Genomic DNA, 21,185 nt, shown 5'->3' with positions numbered 1-21,185 from the left:
TCCATGCCCAGAAGAACTGCTCTTTTGGAAAAATGGGTTATAGGCGTCATTAAATATAATCACTCCTAGCATGCTAGATGGCTTGCTTTAGGATGGTCAACGCCATCCTAGAATGTTCCTTGGAAACATGACTACATGGACTTTGGAATCTACCCACTGAAATTTGGACAAAGCAAACAGAGAGATCCTCACCTTTATATGGAATGTTGTAATCCCTAGGGAATGTGTGTGTGGGCGGTGGGGAGAGCGAGTGAGAGTGAGGCTGGTGTTCTATTTTGCTAACAGTGGAGTTAAAGGAAAATAGAGTGGGGGCTCATCTCTCATTTGCTCTGACGAACAGGTAAGGACCAAGAATGATTGAAACCAGACTGAAAGGGTCTAACAAAGCCAGATCAGCATCTCCAGGTAGTTGCACTTTGGGTTCCTCCAGAAGCAACCCTTGAGAAAAGGCTCTGAAAGCCGTGTGGCTTATCTGAAAGATGATCCCAAGCAGCACTTGTAGATGAATGGGGCAAGAGCGGGCAAGGAAGGCAGCTTATAAAAAGTGTCTTCTCAAGCCACTTCCCACCGTGGGTAACTGAAGCAGACTTAAGCCCCCCTGGAAAGCTCTAGGAGTTGGTGTGGGTGATCACATGCTTCAGAGTTGGCCCACCTGGATGGAAGGAGCCATGGTATTACCACACATTTCCCATCGGCCTTCAGTGGGAGCTGATTGGCCTGCTGCGCAGGTGGGCAGGGAGGCTCCATGGCCAGAGAGCTTTTAGGCGAAGACACACAGATGCTGCACGTGGAAGTTGGCCAGTGTGAACTGAAGGGGTGAGGGCAGGAGGTGAGACAACAACAGACCCACTCAGAATGCAAAGCAGACAGGAGGTCAGTGTCAACAACCTGCAACTTTTCCCAAATCCTGTGCTATGCTGAGAGGAGAGGAGGTCAGGAGCCCAGATGCTGGGGCCTATAGGTGAGGACAGAATCCTAAAACCTCTTACTAGTCTGGCATAAAGCAGCAAATCCACATACGCCTCTTAGAATAATGTTCTCCTTTGCAAGTGGAGGAAATAGCACATCCCTCCCATGGTGACTGTGATATTAAAGAACACACTGCAAATGAAATACCTTAGCACAGTGCCTGATGTTTACAGGAAGGGCTCAGACTGACTTACTCAGGATTATTATCAATAAATGGTTCTAGGAAGTGTTTGGGGAGGTAGGAAGAGGAAGGGGGGGTGGGCAGTGGAGGATGTAAGGCACTTAGAGTTGTATTAGTTACTTTAAGAATAACTACCTTGTTATTTTAGATCAAGGGCTTTTAAACGATGTATGCTAAGCTTTCCTACAGGAACTCTTCCACAAAGACTAATTAAACAATCTAGAATGTGCAGTAATGAACGGTTTGCAAGTACAGACATCTATAAGGATGAATGAGAAAGGATCCGGAGTTAATGAGCTTTGCAGATATTAGCCCCAATCAGTTCTGGGAAGGACCTACTCCCAGAAGGGAACAGTTCACGTCCTGATGGTGCCAGCATTCTTTCAGGCCAGGAATAGGCAACTAGGTGCACCAAGGTGGGAGAAAGTTCATACTTCAATGATTGGTGCAATTTACTCACAAGGAGAGGTTGCTACCTTGTAGAATTAAGAAACGTGTACGTGGGGGTCAGAGGACATGTGCTCGTGAGGTCACAGCTATTGTGGGGCCAGAGGTTCTGACAGTCACTGAAGCTCCTGACAGAAAGCTGAGGAGGCTGCACAGAGAGGCCCAGGAGGGGTGATGTGACATCACTGTGAAGTTCTGCATATAGGAATTAGTACTTGTTTTCCCTGAACCTGAAGATACCATTGTTACATTGAGGAAGAGAAACTGAAAACAAAAGCCTATCATCAAATGGCTTAGACTCGGGTGCTTCTCCTCTGATGAGGGTCTGAGAGGGCTGACCTAGCAGAGGGCCTAACTCCTCTGGCAGGGGTAGGGATCCAGTGTAGGAAACCGGGAAAGTGATTCTACTGAGCACGTGCACATAATGGCTTCCGTGCCTCATCCTGGAATAACACATCTCTGCAGACCTCTCTCTGGCATTACCGCTAGGCTTTCTCAAGTCCCCGAAGATGATGAGAAAAAAAAAATGCCTTTAGCTAGGCAGAACAGGTCATTTGTCTTGTGGCTCATTTTGTGTTTCTGCATAAATCCTGCATCAGCCTGTTCCTGCTCCCACTTGCCAGTGAGCAGTTTTTAATTATCAGGAAAATGGTATTTAGTGCAATGAATCACCAGACAGTGAACAAGGAATTCAAGTCAGCTGCGGAGTCAGGCACAGCCAAACATTTGGAGACGGGGCTCAGAAAATGTTCTCAGATTATGAGTGTTGGGGAAATATTATCAGTGGTAGTAATAATAATATCAGATGCAATATAGCTCATAATGTAAGGTATTTTATAATGCCCTGTACAGTGTTTCACATTATTACTGCAAATATTATATAATTATAATATTTTATAGTTACCAATTTTTTTCTCATTTTTAACATAGGTTACATACCTTTGACACAAAAGTAGTATGTACAGATCTAAACTTCTGATTCCTAGTGTCTTGAGAAAGAAAAAAAATCTTCAATTTTATGTTCTTCTAATTCACTAGTTTCTATTAAAGAACCAATTTGCAGATATGTTTGTTCTTGGACCTCAAAGCCCATTTATGCTATAGGTGTGGGTTGCAGCCTGGACTGCCTCAAGCTTTAAAAGACCATAGTCCCAGAAGATTAGCCAAATCTTACCCACAAACCAATGCTTTAGGCACTTAAGTCTGAGAAGAAATGACTTAGCCACTATGCAGAGCCTTCTTACATGGTACAGACCGGTCCTCGAAGCAGAAGAAAACTCCTGGCGATTATTAGATACCCTACATCAGTAGATCAGGCTGGGACAAAGTCTGGGGATGCTGGCAGATGTATGGGGTGTATCTAAAGAGTTAGATCTGCTTGCAAGTGCCAGGGTCTCAGGGTCGAGCAGAAACAGGCTGGGAAAGGGCTAGTTCTAAATAGTGTGTGACATTTGAGGATTAACAGCTGAAGAAGACTGAGAGCTCCTCTTCAGCCCTCTCATGGATCCAGAAAGTACAAAATCAGTGCCATGAACATCTGGGGGGTGGGAGAGCAAGACAGCCCGGGAGGCTACAGGGGTTCTAGGAAGGGCCCAATACCCTCCAGCTGGCTGAGGATTCTTAGAATCCCACAGTATGGCTCTGGAGAGGTAGTGAGTTAGGTTGTTCTCAGTCACTGATATCCTGTGTCCCAGCAGGTTTGACGGAGCCATGGGAAGGAGGGAAGTGTGCTTCCTTGTTCCCCGTTCTGGATCCAAGGCAGACTTTCTCATCTTGGTGACTCACCTAAATTTGGTCCAGATACCTAAGCACAAGAGGGAAGCAGTTTAGGGATCTGCACATAAAATACAGCCCCTGGGAGGGACTTCATCCAATCCTCTCCCTCAGTACATTGATCACCCCTCATTTTTCTCAACCTTAACAGGACATCCAGACAGCACCATTCTAGCGACTATGGGAGCTATAGAAAAAGCAAAGCTCATGAGGTTCTTCAGATGATGCAGACATGAAATAACTGGGAAAACAGCGCTGGAGAGTCTAAAATCAGGAGACCACACCTGGAAATGAGCTATAAATGTTGCAGAAACCAGAGAAGGCAGAGGGCTATGGACGTCAGTGTTCAAGGTCAGAATCCTAGAAGAACAGGTCACATGCTCATGCACTGGAGAAGGAGAAGCCTGGAGTATCTAAGGCAAAGCTCAGAGAGAAGTGAGGAGAGTGTGACCAGCTTACGTGTGGTGGGAAGGGAGGACTAAGGCGGGAGAACACTGATGTACTAGCATGGGAGGGCCTTGACTTCCAAACAAAGGCATTAAGATTGATGCCATCAGACACACAGAGCTGACAACTGTTCCATCAGCTAGGAAGGGATGCACTGAGAGCAAGGCACCAAGAAATTCCTCTGGCTGGTAGGCTGCAGCGTTCACATGCATGTCATGGGGAAGGGGCCGGAGGCTGAGAAACAGCTCTAAGGTCATTGCAATAGTTAAGGTGCCAAGATACAGAGTTTTCAACCAGAGTGCTGCAATGAGAACAGAAGAGGCAAGAGGAATCTCAAAGGAAGGATTGATAGCACTCAGTGAGCAATTGAAGATGGAGAATTAAAGAGGTACAAGAAGAATCCAAGTCAATGCCAAGACTTCTGGCATAAAGTGGCGCTACAAACCAGGTAATGGACTTTGGGAAAGAAACCCCAGTGTCAGGGAAGTTCGAGCATGTGCTTTTACACTCTGAATGCACAGATGAAATATGCAAGTGCCTAGAAGTCATAACTCAGAATGGAAACAGAGCTGGAAGTCTAAATCTGGAGTTGTGGATATAGGAGACACATGGGTGGTGGTTGAAGCTATTGAGTGATGGGCAGTTTCTTGGAGTAAACCTACCAGGAAAGCTTGACGGAAAGTAGAAACAGTCTGCTCCACCTGCTTCTGAGGGCCAAGACCAGGGCAATAGATAGTTGTTTTTTTTCCAGGAAGGAGCAGAGGTCCTGGGTGCCCAGCCAGGGTTTGAGGAAGAATCCAAGAGGAGAGCCCTTAGGGAGGCAATGAGCCTCAGCGGAAAAGCAGTGGATCTGAAGAGAATCTTCCTCCTGTCTTCTATTTGGAAGTTTCACCACATTTTAAGGTTTGTTCTTAAAACCACAGTAATTGCCTAATATATCTCTAGGAGAAGAAAAGTAGACCACAGGTGACTTGCCCTTGAGGAAGGTACTTTAGGAAAAAGAGTTTCACACCTCCCTGCTTCTTGACATCAATGACCAGCATAGGCAGGTCTTTTCAGGCAAGGCCCACTGGTTCTGGGCCATTGAAGTCGTGCTGGAAACCCAAAGTCGACAGCCTCAGAGGTGCTTGTTAGATTTACTTGACATTTAATAAGCACCCATTGACAACTCAGCCACCTTTGCCCTGGGGGGCTTTTCCTCCTCTCTTCATAGGCCCTCATTTACTCATGACCAGATGCTAGTGTTCGTGTTACCTCCAGAAGAGGCAGCCGAAGTATCCAGCCTGTCTCCTCCTCCAGCGGGTCCACTTGACCTTCACTCTGGTATCCAAAGTGATTTCCAGGTCCTCTATAGTTCGGAAACACCTCTATTACCCAGAGTCAGGAAAGTCGGGTGTGGAATCTTGGAGCAAGGTATGTTTCTGGTCTAATCTAGTCCAGGCTCCCACCTAGAGCAGCAGTCTGCTCTACAACATCTTTTACTGATAGCTACCTAGCCTGTGCTTGAATGCTTCCAAGAACAGAGAGCTAACCTCCCCACAAAGCAGCCTGGCTCTGTGTTGGACAGCTCCGGTCTGGGAGAGGGTGTTCTACACGGAATCCACATCTGCCTACTTTGATCTTTCACTCGATGGTTCCATTTAACCTCATGAAGCACAACAACACCATCTCCTTTCCTTTGCCATAAAGGCATCATGCTTGATCCCTGCCCATGTTTCTCCAGCACTGAATGGGTATTTCCAAGTCCCTGAGGTAAGAGATCAGGACTTGGCACTTTAAACAGGCAGGCCGCTTTGCCAACAATGTTCTTCTTGAAATGGGGTCCTCAGAACCAAGAACATCACTGTAGATGTGTTCTTCCCAACACAGAGGACCGCATGTCTGTGTGTCACCTCCTCTGATCCAGGGACCAGAGAGTCAAGCAGACCTGAGTTTAAAGGCTTGTTTTGCAAATCACTAATTCCAGGATTCTGGACAGGTTACCTGTCCTCTCTGAGGCTATTTATTCACATGTAAAATCGACCTCATGGGACAGTTATGAGGATTAAATGAGTTAGTACAGGTAAAGTGTCTTGTAACACAGTAAGCACTGAAGCTGGACATTGTATTTTACTATTGTTTTGCATCCTAACAGTGCTTGGCTTTTTACTCCACTATATATCACTCATATTAAGTATGTGGTAAACTAAACACCTAGACATTTTTCACACAAACAAATAGCAAGTCAGGTCTCCAACTTTTTGTGTTGCCTTATTTTTGTTTAAACCCAAACAATAGATTCTAGATTTATCCCTCTAACATTGCATCTTGCAGATTTCAAATTAGCATTCAAAGCTGTTGGATAGTTCTGAATTTTGATTGTTTTATATGGTGTTAGTTATGCTCTCCAACTGTTACCTACAAACTTGATAAGCATCCCTAGGCTTGCACCTGACTCATGAATTTAAAAAAAAAACAACAAAACGAACAAGAGATTGAATTGGACAAGGGCTAGAATAAAGCTGGTGCCTTCCTTCCTGGCTGACAGGAGTTACTAACCCATGTTCTTTGGGTACGAAGACAAAGTCTGTACTCACTTTACAATGCTTTCCTCTAGGAGAGCATCAAATATTTGTGCCAAAATAAAAACTCACTACATCTGCAATTCCTGTTGAAATTACTAAATGTATAACCCTAGGAAATGATATGAGGTCCTCATGCTTCTTTCTTAATCATCCTCTGTGGTTCCTAGTGATCACTGAATTCAGTTGTAAATGCCCAGAACCCATTTGCTTTGGTCTCTACAAGCATTTGGCAGGGATCAAGCTCACACTCCTGTTCTGTAATCTCAGTGCTCTGTCCTCTTGCCCTAGGTGGAAATTTGAGCTTCTTCCAGTCTTTGGGCACGTAACCTATTTGTTTTCACTTTTCTCAAGGCTTAAGAATAGATCTGTGATTATATCCACAGTTACCTGTACAACGGAGGTGGTTGTGTTAGGGTTGCTTTCTGAAAGCCCTTGCCCCCTTACCGAGCTCTTTTCTTCCTCTCTCCCCACCCCTACACACCTCACCCAACTCAGAAGTCTGTGAGGCATCAGCCACTATCAGGCATGTGGTTACATAAGCCTCATCAATACCCGGTAGCACTTCCCAAATATAGAATTGACTAGAACTTTTCTAATTCCCAAGCCTACCCTGGCCTACCTGGATCATCCTGTCCAGGCAATTTTTAGTCAGCCAGCAAGGACCTTCTGAGATCTGGCTCACAGTAATCATGAGAACACACCATCTGTCTGCCTCTTCTTGGACACGGGAAACCCACAGTCCCACCCACCCATCCTTGAACATGAACCTTCCAGGCTCTTTATCCAAGCATCCAGCACCACATCCAGCAGATTCTCTTCCCAACTTGACTTTCCCAAATCCAACCTCCCCTTTACATGCTTATTTGCTGTGCTCCAAGCTCAGAGGAGGGCATAAACCAGTGTCCTAGACAGTGTCCTAGACTGTATTCTCAAATTGAACAGCTCTGTCACGTCTAGATGAGCTAGAGAGGGTATCCATCTGTGAAGATTTTGGTTATTTCTCCTTCAGCCTTTCATCAGCTTGAAAGCAGGGTCTGGGAGGGCACAGACCACTGGCCTCTCTATGGCACCCTATTCCCTGCCCATGGGGAAGAGAGGTGGGGTTCTCTTGGGCACTGATGAATACAGCTGGGGAGCTGCTGCGGGTTTTCTGTCACTTGTTGGGCAGGAAGTCCTCAGAGCTGCAGTTGCTGACCATATCCCACAGTACCGTGCATGCATGTGGATGGTTCAGGTATAGTTATGTGCATACATTTTGCTCAGACATAACTGATCTTTCTGTCTCCTGCAGTGGGACCCAGAAGGGGGTCCACCAACCAGGACACCTGGGATTAGTTCTCACCCCATTCGCCCCTGCTCCTGACCACCAGGTACCCTGAGCCTCTGCAATATGGTAAGAGCATGGGCTCTGTAGCCAGACTTACTGCCACGTAGGAGCCGTGTGACCTGAGGAAGTCGCTTAATCTTCCTAGATTAATGCCTGCTTCCTAAGCGATTGTCAAGGTTAGATGAGTTGAAATGAGCTACCAGAATGAAGTTCCCAATTCATGGTACAGAGTAGGCTTTCCATAACTAAATACTTCTCCCACTTCCCTGTCTAGAGCCAGGCACAGCCTCCATCAGAGCTGGAGTGTTCTCTTCTGTTCTAAGAGTGCTGAGCCTTCCCCCAGCTCTACAGTCCTTCAGCTGTGATTCTCCAACAGTAGTAGCTTAGGTCAGAGTGATGGATGTGCAGGGAAGGAAAAGCACTAATGCAGTTCAGTGCATGAGACTATGAGTTTAGGGAACCAGGCTGCAAAGAAGAGCCAGGTTTCAGGAACTAGATAAAAAGAATGGTACAAATAGGGAAAAGGACTTATAAAAGGTGAGCTGAGGAGCGCCTGGGTGGCGCAGTCGGTTAAGCGTCCGACTTCAGCCAGGTCACGATCTCGCGGTCCGTGAGTTCGAGCCCCGCGTCAGGCTCTGGGCTGATGGCTCGGAGCCTGGAGCCTGTTTCCGATTCTGTGTCTCCCTCTCTCTCTGCCCCTCCCCCGTTCATGCTCTGTCTCTCTCTGTCCCAAAAATAAATAAAAACATTGAAAAAAAAATTAAAAAAAAAAAAAAAAAGGTGAGCTGAATTAAAAAGAAGACAGACTTCTAAAGCAGCCAAGGGAGTGAACTCTGGTCTACCCTGCGTCCCAGGGACAGCAACTGTGCCGCTTGTTAGCACCGTGTGCTTAGCTGTCCCCACTGGCTGCAGCAGGGCCACTATTACTGCAGACTGCATAGTGGTTTCTCTGTGGAGCTGGGAACTATGGAAGCCTCCTTCTGTTGGCCTTAGAGGTGAAGAGTTCCCCAGAAGTATCTGAGTATCGTGGAAGTGTACTTGCATGCTGTGGCTGGCAGAGCCCACCCCTCCAGAGCAGGATGGCCAGAACTCAAGTGGAAGTGGCCCGGAGGGCACCAAGCTGCACCTGCACTCGATGCTTGGGGACCCTCTGTACCCTGACTGAAGAGTGATGAGGCTTAGCTTGCCGGGCTTTAAAGAGGAGAAGTCTGTCTTAGGGCACCCCATTCTCACCCTAGGGCATCTCTAGTCTCCAAAATGGCATTCCTCCTTTTGAACCCAGTTTTGCACCCTCTGCATTCAGGCTGATATGGCCATCTCTAAAAGTTTCCTCAAAAGAGGTTATAGGATGCTAAGTCCGAAATGGGCTTCATAGTGGCCCTTTTTAAAAACATTTTAAAAATGTTTTATTTATTTTTGAGGAGAGAGAGAGAGAGGGAGGTAGGGAGGGAGGGAATGAGCGGGAGAGGGGCAGAGAGAGAAGGAGACACAGAATCTGAAGCAGGCTCCAGGTTCTGAGCTGTCAACACAAAGCCCAACACAGGGCTTGAACTTGTGAACTGCAAGATCATGACCTGAGCTGAAGTCGGACACTTAACTGAATGAGCCACCTAGGTACCTCCACAGTGGCTTTTAATATGGCAGGGAGTTAGTCCAGAGCAGGGGGCTGGTGGGGGCAATGTCGGAATCCTGAGGCAGGGCAGGGAAGCAGGGGGATAGAGAAAGCCTTTCCAGTAATTCTGATGCACTGTGGAGGGGGCACCTTCACTTGAGAATCAGAGATAAATCAAAGTCTTTGTTTTTCAGCTGGGGAAGCAAAGGCCCTGCCCAGAAGGGCAAATGCACAGGTTAAAATGGGTAAACACATCTGTAGATTTTGCAGTGAGGCACAGAGTCAGGACACTGGGAAAGAAAGAGAACACAGTAAGGTTTCCTCTCTGAAACCAGTTACAACTGGTTAAAATGGAGGCCCACAGTGGCCTGGACAGGGAAAGGAAGGGTAGTGTATGGGATTCTGAGTGTTGCAGAAACTTTGCCTGTAGCCTTAGAAAAGGCCACTCTCCAGTCCCCCACCCTCATTTATGCTGCTGATTGGAGGCTGCCCAGGACCACTGTGGTCGAGTCTCAGTGTCTCTGAGCTCACTCTGAGCTCTCTCCTCCCTTCCAGCCATGACTGCCTGGGAATAGCAGCCGGCCGCCAGGAGTCTGGTCCTCTACAAACTCTTGGCAGTTTCTTGGTCTTGGGTTGAAAGTCCCCAGAGAACAAAGCCATATCTACAGAGTGGCCTTTGTACAGTGCCAGCCAGCACTGGCCATGCTAGAACACAAACTCCTCTGAGGTGGAGCTGCTGGGTGAAGGTCCTGGCCTCACTTTCCTGACTCGATTTTAGAGAAGGGAGGAGTTTGGTCCATGAGAAATTTTGCCTTTGAGCCCATTTTCGCTCTCAGGACTGCCCATTGAAGGCACGCTGTGTGTGTATGTGTGTGTGTGTGTGTGTGTGTGTGTGTGTGTGTGTGTGTACAAGGTCTATTTTCTATGCTTGCTGCTGAGTGAACAGGAAGAAAAGGGCTGACATTGCACAGGGGGATTTAGGTGAGTTGGGATTTACAGAAGAAGCCTGAGACAGATTACAGTGCAAAGTGCTGGGACAGATTTCTGAGGGTAACTGTGGAATTCAAAAGGAGTTATTTAGAAAGACAACATGTCCCAAGGATCTAAGCTTTCTGGAAGTAGGGAGGTGGCCCAAGTGACCTTTTTTTCAGATCCTGCAATGTTGTAATTACACAGATAAAAGAATAGTTTTGACGTAGGACTTTACACTGTACGTTGGTAAGGAGAAATTTTAGTTATAAAAATATTATATATAGGTTTTTAAAAAAGAGATGGGTATGATAATGAGTGAGAAAAACTTTTAAAGGCACTGCTTAAAAGAAAACACTTGGGAGATATCCCAACACTCTGGCCTCTTGGGCTCTGCTATCTTTTTAATTCCCTATATTCATGTTCTCTGGCTTATCTGTGAATTTGGTTAACACATTCCCCAGCCGCTCAATTGGATAAGATAAGACAGAAGATGTTAATAGAGAACCCTCCATCTTTTCCCACTGAGTCTGATTTCAGGATTCATTGACTTGCTAAACCCAATCTTTTCCCCGAATTCTGTGTCCTATACGGGCTTATCAACATGGAAGATAATCTACCCGCCAAGCATCCAATGAGTGCCCACAACAGGCAGAGAGCAGATGGGGCAGGCAGCCTGTGGCCCTGGGGACCTGCAGAGAAAGGATGCTGCTGGGGCACCGGAGGCTGGAAGGGGACTTGTCATTGGGACTGGCCAGTCTGGCTGTAAGGAGCACTCCTCCAAGCACTCACCTGCTCTACCAAGCAGTGGGTGTGTGCTTTCTACTCACCTCGGCCGGTGCTGTAATGCTGCAGCTTATCGCTGTACACGGCCTCTTTGCTGTAAGCCCGTTTCCTGTAGATGAGAGGAAGAGGAACTCTTTTAGCTGGAGTGCACCCCTGCTGCTCGGCTCCAGGGGTCTCCCCCAGCTACCCTGTCCCGACGGGGGCTCGCTAGGGCATCTTCTGGGACTGGGAACTGGGCAGCTCTCACTTTAACATTTAGCTCCTGTCCTGCTTCCTGGAAGCCGGGTCTGCTTCTGGGTCCCCATCAGAGCCTGGGGCAGAGGTTCTCAGGATACCCATCAGCATGCTGGCTGTACCATGGAACTGCTCAGGAGAAGCCAACTACAGTGCTTTCCAGAGCAGAATCTGGGCTAACCCCCAAAGGCAGTAGCAACAGTATTAAAAATGCACAAGGCCTCAGGGCCTGCCCTTCTGCAGAACTTGGAGTTCCTGTTTTCCTCCTTGGCTCTCCTCCTGACTGCCTGCCTTGTGCCCTCTGCCGAGGGCCTTGGCTCTCTAACCAGACGATGGGTTGCAGTATAGGTTGTGATGCTCCAGTGGGTCAAATGCAATTTGGTAACTGTGGCTCCAACAGTGAGGGGGAATAAAATGAGGTTTGAAGATGGATGCTGTTTACCCATAGCCTTGCCCAGCTCTTATGGAGGATTTTATCCCAGGCACAGAGAAAACAAATAATCTGGACAATTCTAGGCTGCCTGTGGATTGAGATGGAATGATGACCATGAGCTTGACAGCAAGGCTGTGTATGGTCAGGCCCCGTCCAGTCTGCATGGCCTGGGAGGGGCCTGCATGTGGAGAGGGGCTTTCTGAGTCTGAGGTGAGCTAGTGGGAGCAGATGGAAGTAGAGGACCTACCTGCTACAGACGATGGAGATGGCCACCAATGACACCACGAACACGACCCCGGCTGCTGCCGAGCCAGCAATCAGTGGCAGCTGCTCCCTCAGCTCAGACTTGTAGTCATCTAGGTGAAAAAGAGGCATTAGAGTTTTTCCTGTGTGCTCATTGCATACAGCTGGGACTCCATGCATGACACTAAAGACATTATAAATGTGTGTGTGTGTGTGTGTCTATATGTATGTATATGTAGAGTACAGCTTCCATGCTTCAGAGCTAGAAGACCAACTAAAACAAAGAATGATCTTCAAGTCACAAATAAACAAGAACAACTAGAAGCAAATGACAGTAACAATAAAAACAAAACATCAGGGATAGAAGCTCAGAATTAAACGCTGATGACATGCGTCCCCACAGCAGAGGTGACTCCAATCTACATCCCCTCATTTGGAAGGTATCTCAAAGGACGGTCAGTCATGCTAGGATACGTCTAAGGGGAAGAAGAAAAACCACTGCTGAAGGACTTTTGAAAACACACAGGTGTTGAAACACAGCACAGCGTATAGATTCTTTGAGCAGATATTTAAAGAATATCAGCAGCTGGGCAGCAGGTGCTACACCAGGAGCTGTGGAGGATGAAGGAACGCCGGAGAAATGGCCCGGCACTCCAAAGTTCCCACTCAAGAAGAATACAATCAAGGCCTCTGCCAAGGTTAGAACCGTGCTGTATTATGCGGGCAAAAAGGAAGCCCCTGAGTCACAGAGGTGAACAGAGCTCCCCGAAACCCTGGCTTTACCATGGGTGAGCTCTGTGATCCTGGACAAAGTCTTTAGTCTCTCTGACCCTCAGACTCCTTTCTACTAAAAAAGGTAATAATAAAACAATCAAATTATGAGAGGCACAGTTTGCAATGTCTGCACTATCACGGGTGTCCCAAATCCTAATACTCTTTTCCTTAATACATAGAAACCACTTGGCCTAGCTGGCTATTTTATTATTATTATTATTATTATTATTATTATTATTATTATCATGCTTATTCCTTCACTTGGCATTAAGGACTGAGGCATACAGAGATCAAGCTTTATGTGTTCTATTACAATTAAGGTTGCCAGATACAGTAAATATCTGTAACTGCCAGATACAGTAAAATAGGCCGACCAGTTAAAAGTGAATTTCAGGTACACAATGAATAATGTTTCAGTGTAAGTATACCCCAAATGTTGAATGGGAGATACTTACTTAGAATAAAATATTGTCAGTTCTTTATCTGAAATTCAAATTTATCTGGCCATCCTGTATTTCACTTGGCAACCTCAATGACAATAGCTCTTGAAGTGAAATTCACCATGTCCTGCATCAGAATCACCTGAGCCCGATAATAAACCATGACTTTTTCTAGGGCCCTCCTCAGGTCTACTGAATCAGAACCTTTGAGTGAAGAGCAGAATATCTCCATATTTACCAAATGTTCCAGGCGATTCTCATGCTGCCCAAAGTTTAGGAACCACTGTTCAACTCTGTGGGTGGAGAAAGAGACTTCCAAAGATAAGGATGTTATTCTCGAAGCCACTCCATAGACATCAATTTTAAAGACTGAAGGTATAGTGTCTCAACTGACAGCTTTCTGTAACATGTGTGTTTAAAAAAAAAATGGGGTGTGTGTGCCTGGGTGGCTCAGTCAGTTGAGTGCCCGACTTTCGGTTTCAGCTCAGGTCTTGATCTCACAGGTCGGGAGTCTGAGACCCACACTGGGCTCTGCACTGACAGTGCGGAGCCTGCTTGGGATTCTCTTTCTCTTCCTCTTTCTCTCTCTCTCTCTCAAAATAAGTGATTAAACTTAAAAAAAATTTTTTTTTTGGCAAAAGAACAAAATTCAAGGAACCACAATGAAGAGTCCATAAAAACATCTTTATAACTTAAAAACTTCATAAAGCAATGTGACCTTCAGTCTTTAAAATTGATTTCTAGAGAGTGAGAGACTTCAAGAACCAACATCCTTATCTTTAGAAGTGCCTTTCTCTGCTCACAGAGTTGAATGATGATTCTCAAACACCGGGGAGCATAAGAATCACCTGGACTGTTTGATAAACATGCAGATATCATGCTGTATGAATGGGTTAAAAAAAAAAGCATATAAGCCAAAGGTTAGCATACTAGAGCTAACAGCAGCCCATAGTAGCTCTGCTGTCATGTGGAGGTCAATGCTGCCCAAAGTGTGGTCTTTGACCCTGGGCAGAATCCTATAGGTCCTCCAGCTCCAATGACCTATCACTGATCAACCTTCAACTCACCTTTATGCTGAAGATGGGGCCCAAAGCCTCAGTGAACATAATTACTACTGATGTGCAAACCTCAGTCATTAAGATAAATACTCCTGAATTTGGCCACTTACCAAAACTCTCTTATATCTAGCCCCTCTTGGGTTTATAAAACTTAACTGCCAAATGTAAAAGGAATAGTCTTCTTGGGAGAAATTTGTTACTTCTTGATTTGTCTAGCAGAATTGCCAAGAGACCAGTGCTCAGAGCATTCTGAGTTTTGGGTTTTTAATCCTGTGTACTTCCTGGTGCCACAGTGCCCATAAATCTAGATGGTAAGTAAGGTGCAAAGAGGGGACAGAATCCTTAAGGAACAGGAGACAGCCTGCATTCTTTTCATACCGGCAGCATTATTAACCTGAATAAATTGGCTCAGTTTCTACCCCATCTCACTATCCTCAAAATATGAGCGAAGATTCACCTGAAAAGAACTCAAAACGAGTTGCAAACTCCAATCCTACAGGAGCCAGAAAACTCACATTAAAGCATCTGGGTACAAATCACTGGGAAGGGGCAGATGCCCCATGGGGGCAGCCACCTCTCAGCTCGGGGGTACAGCCCTCCCCCTACAACGCCCATCAGCTCTGGCTTCTTTTCAGCTTTTCACAAGAAAATGCACATTATGGTTTTCATATGAAATCATCTGATTTTAAATGTTTCTGGTGAAATGTTAAATTGTTAAACATCATAATGTGAGTCAATATAAAACCTCAGGTCCTATCACGCGCCTAGTCAGAGAGTGCTGGCCTAAAATAAAATGTTATGTAAAGGCAGACTGTTTTGTGTGTAATTTAATTAATAAGTGAAAAATTAAAGGCTCTCAGTTGAGGGGGTTGAGAAGAGACTGATATCTGGAAAACTATCAGGAAACAGCTCACAAATGAATAAATAAAATGGACAGTGAAGAGAAAAACGAAAGCATACACCACAGTAAATGGCTGGCTAAGGGAAAGAGTGGGTGAACACAGGCAGATATCCCATGCCGCCTCCTCAGGCTACAGGGAAATCAGATTTTCATAACCATTTAAAAGCGTGGTCTCAGAGGACCAGGAGAGACTGTCATTAATGGGGAACTAACAAAGCCCAAAGGTGGAAGTATTTTGGGTGACAGGCTTTCTGGCCTTGGGGATGGTTTAGAAGATAATGTCTGTCTATTATCACTGGAGATACATGGCTAGAGTCACATGTGAAGCTGTTTCAAACAAGCTGAGATACTGGTTGCATGGGACAGCTATACCCCCAAATTTGCCCCTCTGTGTCCTTCCTGGAGACCTTATCTCGTGAAATTAGGTTGTGAGCTCAGCTCCCAGTCCCCCAGAACAGAGGGGTGAAGTGGGAGTGAGGGTGAAACAACGGCAACACCTGGGCCCTGATTCTGAGGCAGGAGGCACATGAACCCTGAGCTACGTGGGGGTCTCCCTGCCAGGACCTCTCTGCACGTGGTACAGAGACCCACTGAAGGAAAACCCAAGCGATGTTAGGAGAGAAATAGGCCTGACTTCAGAAAGATGCCCTGCCTTGTGAATGACGCAAGAGTAATGCCCTGCCCCCACCCCCCCAGGGCAAACCCTTCCAAAGGAATCGCACTGGAATCCAGTGAGAGGTTGGCACTTGGGCTGCAAGGGCAGCTTTTCAGGGCCTCTTCCCCTCCCCCAAGTGCTGGCCCTGTACCACTTCACTGGCCTGCCTCTTACCGTCTGTCAGCGTCTGGAAGCACATCTTGCCACTGAACTTGCCGTAGCCCGCCACCGTGCGGGCACGCACTTGCACCACATACACCATGCCTGGCCGTAGGCCATCAATCCGCGCCGTGTTGGTCTGGCTCCTGGCCATGGAGGAGTTGAACTCATTGTGCTCCTGAAAGAGAGTGAGGAGAACGGTCTGCAGCCTCCTCCTGAGGTCTGTGTCCCCACCTACTCCACCCTGGAGCACCCAGGCCCTGTCAGTCCTTGGTCCTACAGATCTGCTAAAAGCTATCACTGGCCCCAGGCCCTCTCTCTGAATGGGGGACATCTGGCCTGGACCAAGGGAATGAAGGATCAGCTCTGTGTCATGAGGTGGCCATGCCCTAAAAAGGAGGCTCTGAGCAAATGGCTAGGCTCTCAGAGCCAGGCTGGGGGGCTCATCATCATTTTCTAGTCCTTCCCCATCCAGGGCTCAGTGCACATGCAGCTTTGCAAAATCCTGTTGCGTCTCCGATGTCAGTAGAAGCAAGCTGGGCAGCATCGGCCCTTTGTCTCCCCCTTTTTTTTTTTTTTTTTTTGTTAAGGTTTATTTATGTTGAGAGAGAGAGAAAGAGCACACACATGAGTGGGGAGGGGCAGAGAGAGAGAGGGAGAGAGAGAATCCCAAGCAGGCTCCGCACTGTCAGCACAGAGCCCCAAATGGGGCTTGAAATCACGACTGTGAGATCATGACCTAAACTGAAACCAAGAGTCGGACACTTAATTGACTGAGACACCCAGGTGTCCCTGCCCTTTGTCTCATTTCTATTGAGGACTTGCCTTTTCTCTCCTCACTCAGGATCTCCTCACCATGACTGTTCTAGATCACCCCTTAAGCTCCCTCAGGTCCTAGTCCTTAGCTGAGTGACTTAGTGTCCACTCTGCTGCAAAGCCTGAGGCCATTCCAAACCACCTCCCATACCTGCTTCTGCCTTCACTTTGGCCTGTGTCAGTCTGTTTGGATCCCAACTTCTAGTTCCCTCTCCCCCAGCATCGGGAGGACATGTCTGTTCTCCCTGGAGAGCAGGCTCTGCCCCTTCTCACCTATTCAGGGGTCACCCCTCCACCCCCACCACTCTCTCCGGCACATTCTGCCTGGTCTTCTATAGTCTCTGTTATCCACACATGAGTGTCCTCTGGTGTGCACAGATTTTTGCTCCTGTTTCTCAGCCTTCTGACTCCCCACCCATAGTTGGTGCCTTCAAGGGTACTTCCTGTCTTTGCTACTAACATTTGGTTTGTGCCTAGACTTTTGTAGCCTCCTATCTTTTCTGCCACTCCCTCTCCACCAAATCCAAACTGCTTTTCTAACAGGACGCCTGGGTGGCTCAGTCAAACATCTGATGTAGGCTGAGGTCATGATCTTACAGTTAGTGAGTTTGAGCCCCACATTGGGCTATGTGCTGACAGCATGGAGCCTGGAGACTGGTTCAAGTTCTGTGTCCCCCTCTCTATCTGCTCCTCCCCTGCTCACGCTCTGTCTGTCTCTCTCTCTTTCAAAAATAAAAACAAAACATTAAAAAAGATCTCTGACTTTCCCTAAAGTTATAATCAGATAAAAACAAAACTCCTAAATCTAGGTTTATAGGGTCCTCATAATGAAGCAATTCCAGTCTCTCACAACCCCCAAATTACCACCTCGCTGTCCGTTCAGGGGCCACACTCCCAGACCCAGGGCCTTTGCTTGGGCTGTTTTCCCGGTCTGAAATGCCTCTCTCTAGTGCTCCTCTGCACCCTGCATGTTCCTTGTGCCTGTATCTCTAAAGCCCCCTCTTCCAGGAAGGCTTCCCATGGACTCTGTTCATTGCTATCTTTCATCTTTACACCCTCCCCTCAGCGCCCTCATATACACCAGCCTGGCCTCTGATCATTTTCATGTGTGCATTATGAAGACTGTGGGTTATCTCCAAGTGTACAGGAACAAAAGTTTCAACTCTGGGACTGCCCCTGTCTGTACCATCAGTCTCAGAGCAAAATGGGGACATCAGTGAAAATGAAGAGCTTAGGTCACTGAGAGGGAAGCTCCCAAGTCCCTGTGCAGATCTGGGGTTCTGTGATGAATTCTAGGCACAATGGTTTGAGGGGCATGGTAACAAATGAGGGGAAAGCTGACGGCAAGAGATGTGTAAGCCACAGCCTCAGACAAGCAACAGAAGTTTGGGGAGTTGAGCCAGGAGAAAAGAATACAGTGCAATGATTTAAAAAAAAATTGCCATTGTTTTAAAATATGCAAACATCTACTTTGCAAAGGCAGAGGTGACCTGATGTGCATTCACTCAATCATTTGGCCCGGCAGCCACATTTATGGCATGCTACCGTGTGCTGGGTACTACCTACACATGGTTTCAGGGGCCAAGTCATGGCCCCTCTCCTTGGGGATGCAAAATCTTGTGGGGTGGACCAGAAAATACCCAGATGCTGACAGCAGTGCTGACTGAGTGACTTGGCAGAAGGCAGCTTAGGGGGCTGGGGGATGGGGGGGGCGGGAAGAGCAGAGGGTCACCCAACTCAGGCTGCTAAGGAGACTGGGAGGGTGACGTTAGTTGAGTCATCAAAGGCGGAAGAAATTAGCCACATGGACAAATACAGAGAGTGAGAACTGAATAGAACACGTGAAAGCAAGGCCTAAAGAGATGAGAAGCCTGCAAACAACTGGGCCCATCTAGACTGTGGTGACACATGCGGTGGTGACAAATGCTTGGAAGTAGTTTTAAGAGACCACAGGCTAGAGGTCAGCTTGAATAGACGGTTGAAGGTTACACACTCATTCTCATGGAGGGGATATCCATTGACCTCTGGGAGGGACTGCTTGGAAGGAACTGCCCATCCATCGGTTTGATCTATTTAAAAAAAAAAAAAAAAAGGAGGATGCCCCCACCCCACCACCAATCAGGGATCCAGCAGAAAGAAGGCTGTCTACTATAGGAGGGATATTACTGTCCTAACACACTGAAGATCTAAGACCTAAACCTATATAAATCACCTAATCACCTTGCAAATTAGGACAAAATCCCATTGCTACAAAATCCGGGTAGCTGTCTGGATTTTCTGGTTTCACTGGTATCTGTGGAATTAGGCACTGCTTGAAAGAAGTGAAACATCCACTGGGCAGCTCTTTTACTGACAACTGTCTTTTGGTGTATTAGTATTTGGATTGTGAAGACAAAACATTAACCCTTTATCACTTTATAGCCCACACATCCAAGAAGTTCCATGATTAAAATGAGTATTAATCCTTGTTCTCTTCAAACCCATTAATCAACTGCAGGCAAATGGGTGAGAGCAAAGAGCACGTGGCTTTTTTGTTTGTTTGTTTGCTTCATGATTGATTCTATAAGCATGTGAGAGGTATAGATCATCGCTATCGAGGGCAGAGACCATGGCTCCCATCCCCAACCTGTGGCCCAGGGCTGGCACCAAACTGCTCAACGGTTCAGTGCTAAATGAATGAATAAACACCACACTTCAGACCAGTTATTTGAACCAATCGATCGAGCACAAGATATTGCCAACGCCTGAAAGAGTTTCTAGGAGAAAATGATCCTAAAATTTGAAGGGTAGAAATTCCCAAGGCCTAAACCAGTCCATTCTGGCCCAGACAGTTATGAAGAGCAAGAAAGCGTCTAAACGCTTAATCATGAAGACAGCTGAGAGCAGATGTAGATGCCCCTCCCATGGTTTGCCTACAAGTGCTGACACCAGGAGTGAAAAGTGCTACAAGACAGTAAACAAGAGAGGATGATAAATGGAAGCATATGAAAATGGGAAGGAGATGAACATGGAGAGGCTCTGGGAGTGTCATCAGCTCGATGGCATCTGAGCTCTCTATTAATGAGCTGTTGGAGGAGGCGAAAGCCTCATTGATTCTATTTATAGAGCTGAAATTGAAAGGTGTTCCAAGCATAAATTGAGAGGGCGATGTGAAGTAGGAGACCCAGGGTGGGTTTTCAGGGGTTGGAAAACTATGGCCCATGGCTAGCTACCTGTTTTTGTAAATAAAGCTTTATTGGAACTCAACCATGCCCACCTTCTGATATATTGCCTATGGCTGTTTTTCTTCTACAAAGGCAAGTTGAGTAGTTGGGACAGAGACTATATGGCCACAAACTTAAAATATTTCCTATTTGGTCCATTATGGGAAAAACTCTGCTGACTCCTGGCTTAGAAGAAGTGGCACAGAACGGAGGAATGGGGATTTATTTCTTTGGGGGTGAATCCAGGATATCTACTGGGCTGAGTTTTATTGTGTTTGCATCTCTAAAGACCAGGATTCGCCAGCCTCGTGGAGCAGGTAGGCAGATCATTCTGCTTATAAGAATTTGGATTTAAAATTAAGATACAATCTTTTATTTCACAGGCCACATTAATTTTGAGATCCTCGGCATCAGCATGATTGCTATCTAGTTCCTTACTGAGCTCGGAAATTTTCGCCATTGAAATATAACAAAAATGTCCATAGTTTTGATTCTCTATGGTCATGGGTAAGTCATTTAACCTTTCTGTGACTTAGTTCCATCACCTATAAATTGGTTATACCTGGCTTTCAAGTATCTTTCTTTTTATTTCTTTTCAAGATCAGAGCTAATGTATTTGTGAATATCTGGCACATAATAGATACTCAGTGTATGATGATTTATTACCACTGTGGTTATTTCAAAATACCCTCACAGGGTAATGTATTTTTCTTTATTTGTATTAGAAATGGTCCAGGCAATGTAACAGATCTTACAGTCAAGCACTTTATAAGTGAAGGAGAGTTCCGTAGTAACATACCGTATGGTAACCAATGCTTTGGCAAAGAATCTTCTGTGTTTCCAAGGAAAGCATTCTATCCTCTGGAGTGAGGACAATAATATGCTTCACTGAGGTGTGGAAGCTGCCTCGGGCATTGGGCTGCTGTGCATGTGTGTCTGTTAATAATTAGTATAAATTACGGAGAAGTAGGGACGTGGTCTGAAATGGGAGAATAAGCTTCCTTCATAGCATCAAAAGTTGAAGTTCATTACAGTATTTCAAAGGACAAGGCTTTCACGTAAAGGGAAAAGTAGCAGAAGAAGTTGAGTGTGGGCTGGAAAATGAGGAGCCAAGGGACACAGGCAGGAGCCTGTTACGAAGCCCACCCCTATGATGGCGTGAGTGCCTTTGGCAGGGCAGATGAGGCAGAAGGC

The 21,185-nt window shown here is 46.4% G+C and overlaps 1 protein-coding gene across 2 annotated transcripts in view; it reads right to left on the bottom strand.

Annotated features, from left to right (window-relative positions):
• The window catches only part of EPHB1 (EPH receptor B1), a 432,698-nt gene that overhangs the window by 74,293 nt on the left and 337,220 nt on the right, over positions 1-21,185 (bottom strand). For both annotated transcript variants that reach the window (XM_086674337.1, XM_086674338.1), the window contains exons 7-9: positions 15,988-16,150; positions 11,990-12,098; positions 11,120-11,184 (exon numbers count right to left, since the gene is read on the bottom strand). In XM_086674337.1, coding sequence (XP_086530463.1) covers positions 11,120-11,184; positions 11,990-12,098; positions 15,988-16,150 — 337 coding nt within the window. The remainder of the gene's footprint in view (positions 1-11,119; positions 11,185-11,989; positions 12,099-15,987; positions 16,151-21,185) is intronic.

The sequence above is a fragment of the Puma concolor genome, chromosome C2, assembly GCF_028749965.1.
Source record: "Puma concolor isolate L17-30 chromosome C2, mPumCon1.1.hap2, whole genome shotgun sequence".
Lineage (NCBI taxonomy): Eukaryota > Metazoa > Chordata > Mammalia > Carnivora > Felidae > Puma > Puma concolor.
This window is presented reverse-complemented; position numbering and strand designations above follow the sequence as displayed.